Source organism: Eurypyga helias, unplaced genomic scaffold, assembly GCF_000690775.1.
Source record: "Eurypyga helias isolate BGI_N326 unplaced genomic scaffold, ASM69077v1 scaffold19027, whole genome shotgun sequence".
NCBI classification, from domain to species: domain Eukaryota; kingdom Metazoa; phylum Chordata; class Aves; order Eurypygiformes; family Eurypygidae; genus Eurypyga; species Eurypyga helias.
In genome coordinates, this window is record NW_010262521.1 from 1,288 (window position 1) to 14,130 (window position 12,843).

At 38.0% G+C, this 12,843-nt stretch overlaps 1 protein-coding gene across 1 annotated transcript in view; it reads right to left on the reverse strand.

Moving 5' to 3' along the window:
* Window positions 1–12,843, reverse strand: part of TDRD12 (tudor domain containing 12) — a 16,133-nt gene that overhangs the window by 953 nt on the left and 2,337 nt on the right. The window contains exons 4-12 of the mRNA XM_010155762.1: window positions 11,750–11,869; window positions 10,345–10,400; window positions 9,611–9,696; window positions 8,473–8,671; window positions 7,795–7,871; window positions 4,242–4,346; window positions 3,670–3,855; window positions 3,056–3,209; window positions 1,109–1,236 (exon numbers count right to left, since the gene is read on the reverse strand). Of these exons, the coding sequence (XP_010154064.1) occupies window positions 1,109–1,236; window positions 3,056–3,209; window positions 3,670–3,855; window positions 4,242–4,346; window positions 7,795–7,871; window positions 8,473–8,671; window positions 9,611–9,696; window positions 10,345–10,400; window positions 11,750–11,869 (1,111 nt within the window). The remainder of the gene's footprint in view (window positions 1–1,108; window positions 1,237–3,055; window positions 3,210–3,669; window positions 3,856–4,241; window positions 4,347–7,794; window positions 7,872–8,472; window positions 8,672–9,610; window positions 9,697–10,344; window positions 10,401–11,749; window positions 11,870–12,843) is intronic.

Consider the following 12,843-nt stretch of genomic DNA (forward strand, 5'->3'; position numbering starts at 1 on the left):
CTACAAAAATGGCAGATACATGCACAGTATCTGACAAACCCCCTTTCCCACGATCTTCACGTGGTATACCTGCACCCCGGCCCACCAAGAACACAACAGAAAGAACAGGAAGCAGAAAAAAAAGTCTCACTGGGTAAGGATGACGTTTCATCTAACTGACCAGGTGCTGCACGTTTAACACACAGGCACATTTAGCAGCCTCACACGTAGCAACTCGGGCAATCTATCACCACTAAGAAGTTTCTCTAGCTTTTCACAGCTGGAAATGTGGCCCTTTAGTCTTATCACCAAATTTTACACAGGTCATAATGATTTTAAAAAACATATGACAGTGAAAAAAAGCATGCAAGCTGTTTTTGCACACTGATGATGTAATATGCTGTAATACTAACAAAAACCATCTGTCCTACGAAAGCAGCAATACAAAAATAGGGAATTTTCTCAAACTTGAATGGTAAGTCATCATTTAAAAACTGATACAATATACATATCTCCTTGCCAACATGGAACTTAATGCTGTTCCTCTTCCAAGATTCTCTGAGATACAATCAGCTTCTCCCATGCCTGCACTATCATTAAGGCCCAAGGCAAGTTTTTATGACTGCTCCCACGACTACTCATTCACTTCTTTCATTCTACAGAGACAAAGTAGCTTACCAACAAAGGTGGTTTGTAAACTGAAGCTGGTCAAACAGCACTCATAAGAGAGAAGAGGAAATTCCTTACACACAGATGATGCAAGCCTTTTGAGATTAAAGGCCCCTACACTAAAACTACTGCTACTCAGTTGAAAAGTGCAAGTCCTCAGGAAACCATCCACAGGAAAAGATGACAGCATAATGGAGCAGTAGTGTAGAACAGGACAAGACAGAGTTCTCAGATTAGGAAAAAAAAAAAGGGAAAATGAGATTTAATAGATTACAACTCAACTTTTCCAGTGTTTCGTTCTGCCAGAAGTATACAGGTGTGTTATTTTTAAATTCCATTTCCTTCTCATCTCTACCACAGGGGTTCAAGAAGGTTGGGTTTTTTCAGTATGTGCCACTGTTTTCAAGACACATTCACGAGTGGAACAGCATTTTACCATCTGAACATATAAGCCATTTACCTGTTCAGTAGTATCAGAGAACAGTACCTCAATCTCATCAAGAATAAGATGGCAAAGTCTACCAAATAATAATCTGTGATGTTCAAACAGTCTCAGGAAGCTACACGGTGTAGTCACAATTACTTCACCTACAAGTAGGAAGAAAGACTATTAAAATTATCTTATAAACTTGAGGGAGTTCTACCAAGTTGGTTATTTTTTTGGTAAATAGAGGATACTGAAACCCATTTTCTACCTTCTGGTCAACAATCATTTTCAGTTTGCTTGTATTTTTCTACCCCTACATGGCTTCAAGACCCAAGTGCGTAAAACTGAGTTTTTGAAAGAGTGAAAGGTCTGAACATTGACAAGTTTACAAAGCTGGATGCTATTTCATTTTCCAGTAAGGTAATGGAAATAGAGATAAGAACTTCAGAACCAGATAGACAAAAGGTAAATATTTAAATACATGCAAGAGCAGCCTTTAGGAATGTTCAGTTTTAAAAACGGAATAAAGCACACATTGCAGTTTAGATATCTACACACACATCTATGTGTGTATGTAAACACACCAATCTTAATCTGTGTAAATACACCAACAGCCATACTAATGAGAGATTAGAATTCATTCACCAGGCTCTTAAACTTTATTGATGGATGTAAGAATACAAACTGCTAAACCTGCAAGTTTTAGACAAACCTTCGTAGTTTTATCCACATTTCTTGTCTCCTTGGCAAAAAGAGCCACTTTCAAAAATGCAATTATTACTTAAGGCTTAATAAAAAGATCAAACAAGCAGAGTAAAACTAAGTATTTAATAAACACATTTAAGTTGGACAAGTCTCCCAACAGCTCTCTTACTACTTCTATGCTTCTTCCAGCTTTTACTATTTCTGTGCTTCCTTTTCTCTATGGAGTATCCACTGCATACTACTGCAGTTATATAGAATCACTGAATGGTTTGGGTTGGAAGGGACATTAAAGACCATCCACTTCCAACCCCCCTGCCATGGGCAGGGACACCTTCCACTAGACCAGGTTGCTCCAAGCCTCATCCAGTCTGGCCTTGGACACTTCCAGGGATGGGGCATCCACAGTTGCTCTGGGCAACCTGTCCCAGTGCCTCACTACCCTCTCCGTGACTTAAATTTTATTGCTATAAGCAAGTTGGAAAGCAACACTAAAAAAATAAAGTTGGACATTTATGCAACTTTGTCTGCAGAGAACCTCCCTTTTAATTCTTCACTTTTCCAGTATTATTTTTAAGAATAGAGAAGAATTGTTAAGCACATAAGCAAGTAGCCTCCGATGTGTCCCCCAGATATTTGCCAAATCTAAAAAAAAAAAAACCCCACCCACATGTACTTGAAATGCTTCTGTGTTCGTTAAAAATATTTAAGAACATATGCATCTGCATTACTGTGGTGAGCTGACTGCAGCCAGCAGCTGAAAGGCTCACAGATGCTCACTCACACCCCCTGCCCCCGGTGGGACAGGGGAGAGAACAGGAACTGCCAAAGCGAGAAAGCAGATCACCCCCACCGTTATGCAGGGTTGTGTATCACTCTGGTCAGTTTGGGTCAGCCGTCCAGCCTGCGTCCCCTCCCAGTTCCCTGCTCACCCCGGCCTACTCAATGGGTAGGCAGCTATTGTGAAATCTGGTTCTAAGTCAAAAACATCGACAATTAATCCTAATTCAGGATGACCTTCAGCAATCCCTACCACTAATTTGGCTAAAAAGTAATTATTATGGAACCTACACAAAAGATTCTGAACATGTAAATACTCAAACAGCTTTAATACCATTTACTGTTAAATGGTACTGCTGTATCACTACAGAGTTAGGGTGTTAAAGAAATAGAATTACCACTTCATAGAAGTATAAATTGCTTCTTTCGCAGTTTCCTGCAATTAAGGCAGCCCACATTGTTTTCAAGCATAGTTAAGAAGATAAAAAGTATTCTTACATCCTCGGATTTTCACACTTCTAGCTTCTTCTTTGTTCTGCCCAAGTATTATCAACATTGGATGAAGCTGTCTGGAGCATCTCTCATATGTTTTCAGTAGTTCAAAAATGAGTTGTGCCTTCTTCCACCCAGGACACAAAATAAGTGCTAGTGGCTACATACATACGTATAAAATTTTACACCATAGTATTAGACAAGAGTTCAGAACCTTAAGAATTTTACTACTTCAACATTTAGGGCAAAAATCTGCAACACAGGCCTTTAAGTACTTAAAAGCTGAAGCTTTTAGTACTATATCACATCGTAATATTTAAAATAGCTAATATGAATTTTAATGACTACATAATACGCCCTTAAAAACAAAGCTTCAAGTATCAAAGTGATATGACATTAACCAAGGTATTACTTGATAATTAAGTTTTAGACTCCCACATTCACACAGTTCATCTCCATAAGCCTCTAAGCAGAGGGGTTATACAAAGTGGCAAGCATCAAGAAGATACACTAAGATCACATTAAATGTACACTTTCTAAACACCCACTATCTTTTGGATCATTATCCTACACTGGCACTTTAGAACAGAAAATCTGTTACTACTCGAATATATACATACCCCATTGCTCTTTCGCAAGTGTCTGTAGCAACTTTCCAACTGCAAAAACGTAAGAACTGGTGGAATATATAAGAAGGGATCATTTCCCTGATAGGAGATAGCAACTACATCACATCCTTGAGCTATTGGTGGCCAACAGTAAGATTCAGTGAAGTTAGGGCCTGAAAAGTTTTTCCGAGTAAGCTCCTACAGAAAGAGAAATTAAGAGTTCCACATGAAAACTGTGTACATAAACACTAAACAAGACAAAACACAACACTGAGTGATTTAAAAGCTTTTGACCCACTACACAGTAAATGTCCTTAACATACAATATGTAAAAGTACCAGTCTGATGGGTTAAATTATTATTAAATTATTATTTAACTCATCAAATCCCACGACTTGGGGCAGTAGCTGATATACCAGAAGAAATGTGTACAATTCTGATCTCTCCTGAAGCTTCATTTATTCAGCCCCACGAACAACCTCCTAGACATTCCTCAATCAACACTCGGTACTACTGTAATATTTACTATCTACGGTTGGGGTGTGTCAAAAGACATTCAGTGTAATGTGTTACATTAGCATTACCTTTTTCAGCTCATAAAAAAGGGGTGCTGTTTCCAGAACTGATGATGGCTCAATTTTGTTGCTAAGAAAAACAAAGTTTCTTTCTTCACTAAGATTTTGAAAACTCTGAAAACGTATGACAGATGACAAAGTTTAGCTTACATACAGCTCAATGCATTTATTATATTTCAAAAAAATGGTATTTTGATGGAAAACAGCCAAAGAAATTGTAAATACATTTTAAATATGACTCATACATACTTCTAAAGTCTGTTACACGGACCAGTGGTAAGACAAATAAATCTTTCTTTAAGAAACACTGAGTATCAAGCTTATTTTAACACAACTGTCTTAAACCATTCAAGCAAACATCCTGTATGTTCTGTGTACAGCTAGAACAAAATCAAAATACAGTCAAAAAAGACAACTAGTGAAACTTGCTGTTGTGGGTTGGCCTCGGCTCACAGCCAAGTACCCACATACCCATTTACTAACTCATTCTCCCCTTTCAGAGGGATGAGGCACAAAAAAAAAAAAAAAAAGAGCAAGCAAGAAGATTCATGGGCCAAAATAGAGATAGGGTTGTTACTTAAGAGTTACTGATACAGACAAAGCAGACCAACTTTAGGTTAGCTTAATGTGCTGCCAATTAATATGAGTACTGAACTGGTAATGGAAAACAGAAAGAAACAGAACTTTTACCCCCTTCAGAAAAACACCCCATTCCCAGGCTCAACTTCACTCCAACCTCCTCTCCTCTTACAATCAGCGCAGGTTACGCTCAGTCCCACCACTGAGGCAGTGAGCAGCACAAGGCAGGGACTGCGGTCAGAACGTAGCAGTTTCTGCTGCTCCTTCCCTCTGCTCAGTGTGGGTCCCCCTCAGACCGGAGTCCCTACAGCTACACCCGCTCCAGCATGAAGCACCTCCTATTCCCCTGACCTCGGCCCTGCCTGTTTGTCCCTCCCCCCACAGCCCCCCGCCACCCCACATTTTTTGCGCCTTCCTACATATGTTTTCACAGAGGCATCACAAACTTGGTTGGCTCAGCTCTGGCCTGCAGTGGGTCTCGTTGCTGGTAAAGCTGGAGTCAGCCCCTGACCTCCTTCTACAAAGACCACTCCTGCATCCCCAACACCACCAAACCATCCACATACACACATTACGCTTGCACAAGAGAAGGTAACTGAAAGCCAGTGCTTGAAATACCTGTTGGTCATCTTCAACTACATGTGCCTTCGGAGGATCAGAATTTAAGAACTGCAGAAGCCTGAGAAACGTGGAAATATTAAAGCCAACATAAATGCAATTTATAAATACCACTGATACTACCAAAATGTCACGAAGCACTTAAATTACAAAATATTTCTGATATATTACCTATGCCAAGGAGAAAAACCCTCCAACATGAAAGAAGGAATAAAAAAAGTACCATTTCGAAAAATCTAAGACTAAACTTTAAGTGTCTGAAAATACTCCTAAAGATTTCTTTTTAAACAAAGTTAATTGGCAGGTTCCTCAACTTTGTAAGAAAATCCAACTGGACTTTAGGAAAAAGGTTTCATTTTTTTGAAACTTGAAGAAACAATGTATTTTTGCCCCAGTTAAAAACAGAATTGAACAACCACTCCTTGGGGTTTGTACATATGCATCAACTAACATTCAGCATAGTGAAAGCACTGCACAAATTCATAGTCATATTTCATGTAGTTTTAAAACTTTGTAAAGTACACTAAAAATAAAGCAGCTTCACATTTCGCATGCAAAAAAACCACTTCCCCATCATATCCTTGTTGTCAAGCTATTGTTTAGAAAGAAATGCTATTTTTATTGTACTCTACATAAGTATCAGCAGCTTCAAATTCCTTTTTTCCCCCAAAAAGCATGTGCGTGCATCTTCTCTTACCCTCTGCCCTTTTAACTGCCTAAGAATAGCAACTGGAAACACACTACAGCTCCCGATCATCTGAGAACATTACCATGCTGCACCATACCTGTCTGTGTGTACTGCTGTGTTTCCCTGGAAAGGCAAACCTGGAATTGCTTTGACAATCTATCCAGAAAAGGAAAACATGTTTTTAGCACTAAAATAATGTTCCAGAGCAACATTTTAGAAAAAATTACTTCTTTAGCCTACTGAGTTGAAAGTGGTTTTCTAACCTAACACTAGGATTCTCCAAATATTTTGGAGAATTTTTGTACAAATTATAAGTTTGCCTGAATAAGGCAACAATTGTGATATAACAAACCTGAGAAAACTCCCCAACTTGTTATGCAACAGTATTTTCTTTACTAAGAATCAAGCATGTGACAAGAACACCCCCCACAAAAGAGAAAAATCAGTTCATGGTCACATCTCAAGCTACAGTTCTATCTGGGAACCTGAGCTAAAATGAACACACCCCGATTAGTTTTTAAGTATTTTCAGTTCGAAAACAACGTTGAGAAGAATTGTGGAAAGCACATACGCTGCAGAAAGGAAGAAAAACAGAGTCAGGTTACCCAGCTGCACACTCAGAAAACAACGCACACGAGCTTCAAACTGAACAACACTGCAAACCTGCAATGGACTAACCAACAGCAGATACTGGATCCAGAGTTTGCCCAAAGACGTCTAGTTCTGAACAGGGGATTTTGTAATGTTTGTCACTAGTCACCAGTAATCGACAGGCATGATGTGGTCAGACTTGTGTCACACAAGTGGCTAGTACGGCTGAGTAGACTGTTTGCAGAAGGGTGTGACAGTAATACCGCTCTGCTTCAGTAACAACCTACACTACCAGTTTCTCCATCATTCTTTCCAAAATATTTTAATAAGGTATTACAGCCTAAGTTCAGGAGTGGTTTTCATTCTTCAATTCTCAGCTGAGCCAAAAAGTAACTTTTGTAAAACACTTCTGATGTCGGGGGGAGAAAAAGAAGTAGTTCCATTGCGATGGAGAACCACATTTCTCCTTTAAAGCATCTAGCAGCAGAGAACATGGAACAGCACACAGGCTCTTAAAAACTCTTACACTCAGCAGTGATTATCTTCCTAAAATCTATTGGTTTGTTTTCCTTCCTCCCATGGACATGGTAATAGTTCCAACTGCAGTTCAGTTTAACACCCAAGAAGAAGCACTAACCTTTTCAAAAGAACGGGGGGGGGGAAAGAAGAGAAAATAGGAAGAAACCAGATCAGACATTAAAAGTATTAAGACAACAAATAAGCAGAGACTCCAAGGAATGTTTAGCACGGTCAGCATAACTACTTTGTTTTCAGGGAGACATTAAAATTTACATTTTTATATGTTAAGAAAACCGAAGACAGCTAGAGTCTTCACAGAACTATAGCAAAGGAGTGCAACAGGAGGCACAGCCTTTTCAAGGGCCATAGTACCATTTTCTCTTATTTTTTGCCATTTAAAACATGAAACTGGAGTAGAATACTCTTTTCAGTGTAGTAAGAATTAGTGCAGTCCCCCATATCTGTTACACAGAAGAACAAGCTAGATGACTACAGTACTCCTCATCTGTCCTACATGTGTTTAATTCAGTTCATCCTTGACAATTTAATACAAAATACAACACTTACAGAGGCAGTACTTTCATTTAGATCTGTGCTTGACCTTTGGCATGTCTCTTCAAAAACAGAACTGGAAACAGCAAGATCTAAAAGAAAAGTAACAAAATGCAGAAACCCATTCCTGATTATCTAAACATATAAAAATCTAGTGTTTTTATTTACAGTGGGTTGTGACTGACTTCAGTTGCTTTTATCATTTTCTAATAGCAAAAAGGATAATCAAGGAAGTTATCTTTACATGACAATAACTATACAGACGAACTGAGTCAAGTTGCACTCTAAAAGTAAGAAAGACTTGAATCAGTGTGACAATTTATGGTAAACATTAGTTTTAAGATGACCTCTGTTGAAATAAATCCCTCCAAACTCAAAAAAAACCCCAGTAATGTTTCATTGATCAATGCTACAAGTAATTTCAGTAATATCTAATGCTATTAAGCATATCAACAAGTGCCCCTGTAACTCACTCTCAGCCTTTGTCTTACATAGTACAGACAGCTTTACGGTATTGCGGCATCTGACTATTTGATTGGTCTTTGTAAAGTCAGATACATAAGCACTGGATGTTAGGAGGACACCATTTCATCCAGTTGTTGGATTTGAACTAAGACAGGAGGTTCAATATATCCAGTGAAAGTCACATGACACACTGCACACATGATTGTTTCCAACACACACAGTTCCCACCTGTTTCAAGACCTGCTGATAGCCTCTCCTGAAACAGCACTGGCCTGAAAGCAAGTGCAGGATTAACAATTTTCACTGGAAGAGGCTCAGTATTTAATGATGTTCGGTTCTCCTGATAATCTGCAGAACTCCCTGTATCCTCTTTAGCTTCCTCAAAACAAGCAAACCTCTTTAAGACAAGATCATCATTTACACACACCTAAAAAAAAAAAAAACCCAAGATCTTTGCTGACCAGCTTCAACAAGCAATCACTACCACATACCTTAGGATTCATTTGAAGCTTTAAACAGCAGTACGACATAAGCAGTATCAGCAAACACTTTCTGAAGAATATTAACTCCAAACAGGAAAGTCATATCTTCCTGCACGTTCTCTACACAGATGATTTTTTTTTATTGAATGTGCATTAAGATTTGGCAGAAAAAAGTAACACTAAACCTAAAATTTCTTAATTCCATTGGCTCACAGATCAGCGACACTATTGTCAACTGGGATTCTCAACTCAGAGAAGACATTGATATTAATATGTACCTTCAAAGTTACCGCCTACAGCAAAGACCACAGCTCCACTGGTAAAAGCCTTAGTAAACCACTCCAAGTAGAAGTAGTATTCAAATAAATTAGTCTGTATCTACCAGACAGCTGCTTAAGGTCTGACAGTAGCTAACAGCAGAGATTGAGCTCAAGTTACATATTCTGGGAAGTGGAATTAGGGTCTGTTTGTTTTTCCCCAAAGGTCTGAGGGATCAGTCTTATGCAAAAGCAAGTGTGAACTTCTATTTATTTTATAATACTATGCAGCTGCCTTATTGAAACATCTTTAGGTACAATACCACGGAAAGGTGCAGAAGTGCACTAACTCATCCACACAGTTGTCCATTTGAAGTACTTGCTGGACTTAAGTGAAGTCAACACCTTCCAAATGAGATTTCTGCCTCCTGGAATGCCTCCAGAAATTTACAAGCAACAGAAGTATAAACCAAAGCCTCTAAGAAGTTGATGTTTTTGTTCCTACTATATCAGGTATCAGACAAAGCTCACTTGCAAGTAACCATTTTCAGCCTTCAACTGATTACAGTGTTGTAGCTTACATAGCAAAGTGCATAAACAGGTTTGTAGATGGGACAAGTGTCTTACCTTTTCATCTTTTACTGTCACGTAAAGAAAAACATCAAAAGTGTTGTCTTTGACAGCACATAACTTGGCTTTCATTTGGGTAGTTGCTGAATAAACACAATTGCACAGATTAAACCCTTATCAAATTATCAGTATTTTTCACTTGTACTTTGAGATAAACAAATATAGGATTCACAATTAGATGCATAACCTGTTTCTTCAGAGACGCTGCTAGTACAAATGTAGTAACTTTTAAACAAAACAAGAAAGTAACAAGGCCATAAAAGAAGTATGAAAATGAAGCTGTCCTTAGCCTCTGAAGGAAGACCAAGAGCCAAAACAGGTTAATGGCCTCTGCACACAAACTAGCCTTAGTTCTACATTAAGAGTCTCAGTTCATCCTTTAGCCTCTTACAATCTGTAGTATAAATGCATACTTCCCAACCTGACATTTAGTCTTCTTGAACTAAGTTATATTTGCACACCTGCATGCTCTTCATTCACGTTAGGTGCTTTATTCAAGCAAGCATAGCTGATAGAAGTCTGTCAGTACATTCTGAGGCACCACTGCTGCACACACTAATGGAGTGCTAACAATTTAGAACCACTGTATATTACTACTTATGGTGGAGTCTGGGAATGCCTATAAAATGAAATTTAATGTTCTTATTACTCCCTACTAACCTTTACTCTCCACAGAAACAATCATTGTGTGTGGGGAGAGAGAAAAGCAGTAAACAATGAGAAAGTTTTACCTTTGAGAAGGTTTTGAAAATACCTAGTAGCAGCACTATCCCATCTTTTGGCTGGTCTAGGAAATTAAACACAATCAGTTATTCCACGTTATCAAAAATTAAAATGGTAGTTTTGGAGAAAACTTTGGATGCACGTAAGAAAATTATTTCAAGTCATGCCAAACCTTAAAGAGGTGCACCAACTAAAAAACATTCTGAACAGTAACATTCTGCTAATGTAACTTCAGCCTTGATAATATTGTTCTAGCTCATCCATAAAATGACCAAAATTTACTGGATATTGCTTTGCCAAGGTATTATGGCTTACATCCAACATAAAATATGACGGCTAAGAATGAAATGGAATAACCAAAACCAAAGCCAGATTCCACTTGCGGATCATATTAATTAAAGAGGTGTTGAGCAATTTGGAACAAGCACTTAACCACTGAAATGCTGGGGACTGGAAGGTCTGTAGCAGCAAATCTAGTTCACCCGTTACCATGTTCTGTAACTTGAAAGAATCAAACAAAGAGCATCGTAAACAAAACGTCAATCTACTACCTTTGATCATTCACATCGATGGCCCACTCAAGATGTATGCTATTCCTACCCAAACTATACTAGTATTTGTTCTGTCAGAACAATGGGAGTGACATACCAATTTCTTCTTCCAAACGAGAGTATAAAAGGAATAAAATGTTTGACCACATGTAGTTTTGAATATCCTCTAATGACACAAAGCAAAGTAGCTTTCTCGCTGCGGAGCTGTATTCCCCAGTGACCTAATTATGTCCCTCTCACGTTGGCAGGATCTTTGACAACAGCATCCTGGAACTCCAGGATACAAAAGCCTTTTCTTTACTATCAGACCCCTATGAAAACCTTATTCAAGTCTTTCAAAACTGCAGTGAGAAAAGCTGACATGAATATAAGTAAAGCACAACAGGAATCCAAAATCTGCCAAGAAGGGAAGACAGAATAGGGAAAAATCAAAGGTTTATAAACAGCTATGGGACTTCAGTTCAGCTAAGGAGATAACTACCACCAAAAAAAAGAAATGAGGGGAACCTCTAAGAAACAGAACACAAGGACAGAATAATAAAAAAGCTCATGTGCTAGGAATCAAGAAACACAGCTCTAGGATGATAGACAAAGGGCAAGGACGGCCAGAAACTTGTCTAAATTCTGAAGGTTTTAAAATAAATATCAGAAGATTCAGACAAGTGAATAATGAAACCCAAATCATTAAGAATGAATCAGTTCCATTTACAAACTTCTCTGAAACAGAAACAGTTTTCCAAATCTGATTTCCTATGTTCTTCTTGAAACATAATCTCATAAATTAAAAAAATCTGCAGTAAAGCTTCACACTCCTTCACTGAAGAAATCGATGCATAGAATACATTTATTAAACTCTACTTACACTATTTTTGCGGTACCTTCACAGAAGTTGACACGCAATGTCACTGGCTTTGTGCGATACAGTCTACACTTTTTTGCTCTGTATGGGATCTGCATAAATGCTTCCAGTGCAACCCGAATGCTTAAAAAGAAAGCAGAAATAATCCCATTTTACCGGAGAATAAAATCTGCTCTGAAGTCAGTGGTCTCATACACATCCTTCCGTTAACCTGTGCATGACACCACAGTACTTCCAGAAGTTTGGCTCCCACTGAAACAACTGTTTTGTTTCTGGTTGCTACCAGGAGCAATTAAGGAGCAGATACACTCCAGGTAAGAACACACTTCCTATTTACTCAAAACCTTTCTGATCCTTTGCCACTACAGTTGGAAGTCTTTTCACTATATAATACCATATACACCCCCAGGCACTGCATATTACATTTCGCAATTATCACTTCTGTGTGAGAAACCAGGTACGAGTAACATACCTGAGCAAGACGGAAGTCTAATAAATACACTAATCCGCATTTGTACTCATTTTCCTAAAAATAATTTATTCTTTATAAAGCTATCACTAGTGTGTTAATCTTATCCTTTACACCTGGTTTGGTTGGAAACTTTAATAACCAGCAAGACACAGTATATAGCAAGCTTTTAAGATCCATGTATTTTATCATTTCTGTTCAAATGCTGATTTTGCAACAAAAAAGGCAGTAAATCACACATTTACTTCTAGTTGAACATATTTTAAACTCAGGGCATTGTCAAGTTGTTTCCCAATAAAGTAACATTCAATTTTAGAACACTAAGGAACCTTATTATAAAATATTTTAAAATAAATCTTAAGTTAAATAATTCTGTGGACTACCACAAAAAATCCATTTGTTAAAGCTTCTTGAACAAAAGTTGCATATTTATTAAATAACTTTAAATCTAGCAAAAACTGGAACAGTAATTTTTTAAAACACATTTTTCATTATTTTAGAAACAGTAGGTTTCACAGTGGTTTTATTAAAAACTGGGAACCTGTGACAACGTGCCTTTTTTGCACTGTGCGAAGACAGTCAATGCAAGCAAACAAGCTAGTAAACTGCAGTGGGGAAAAACCCTCAG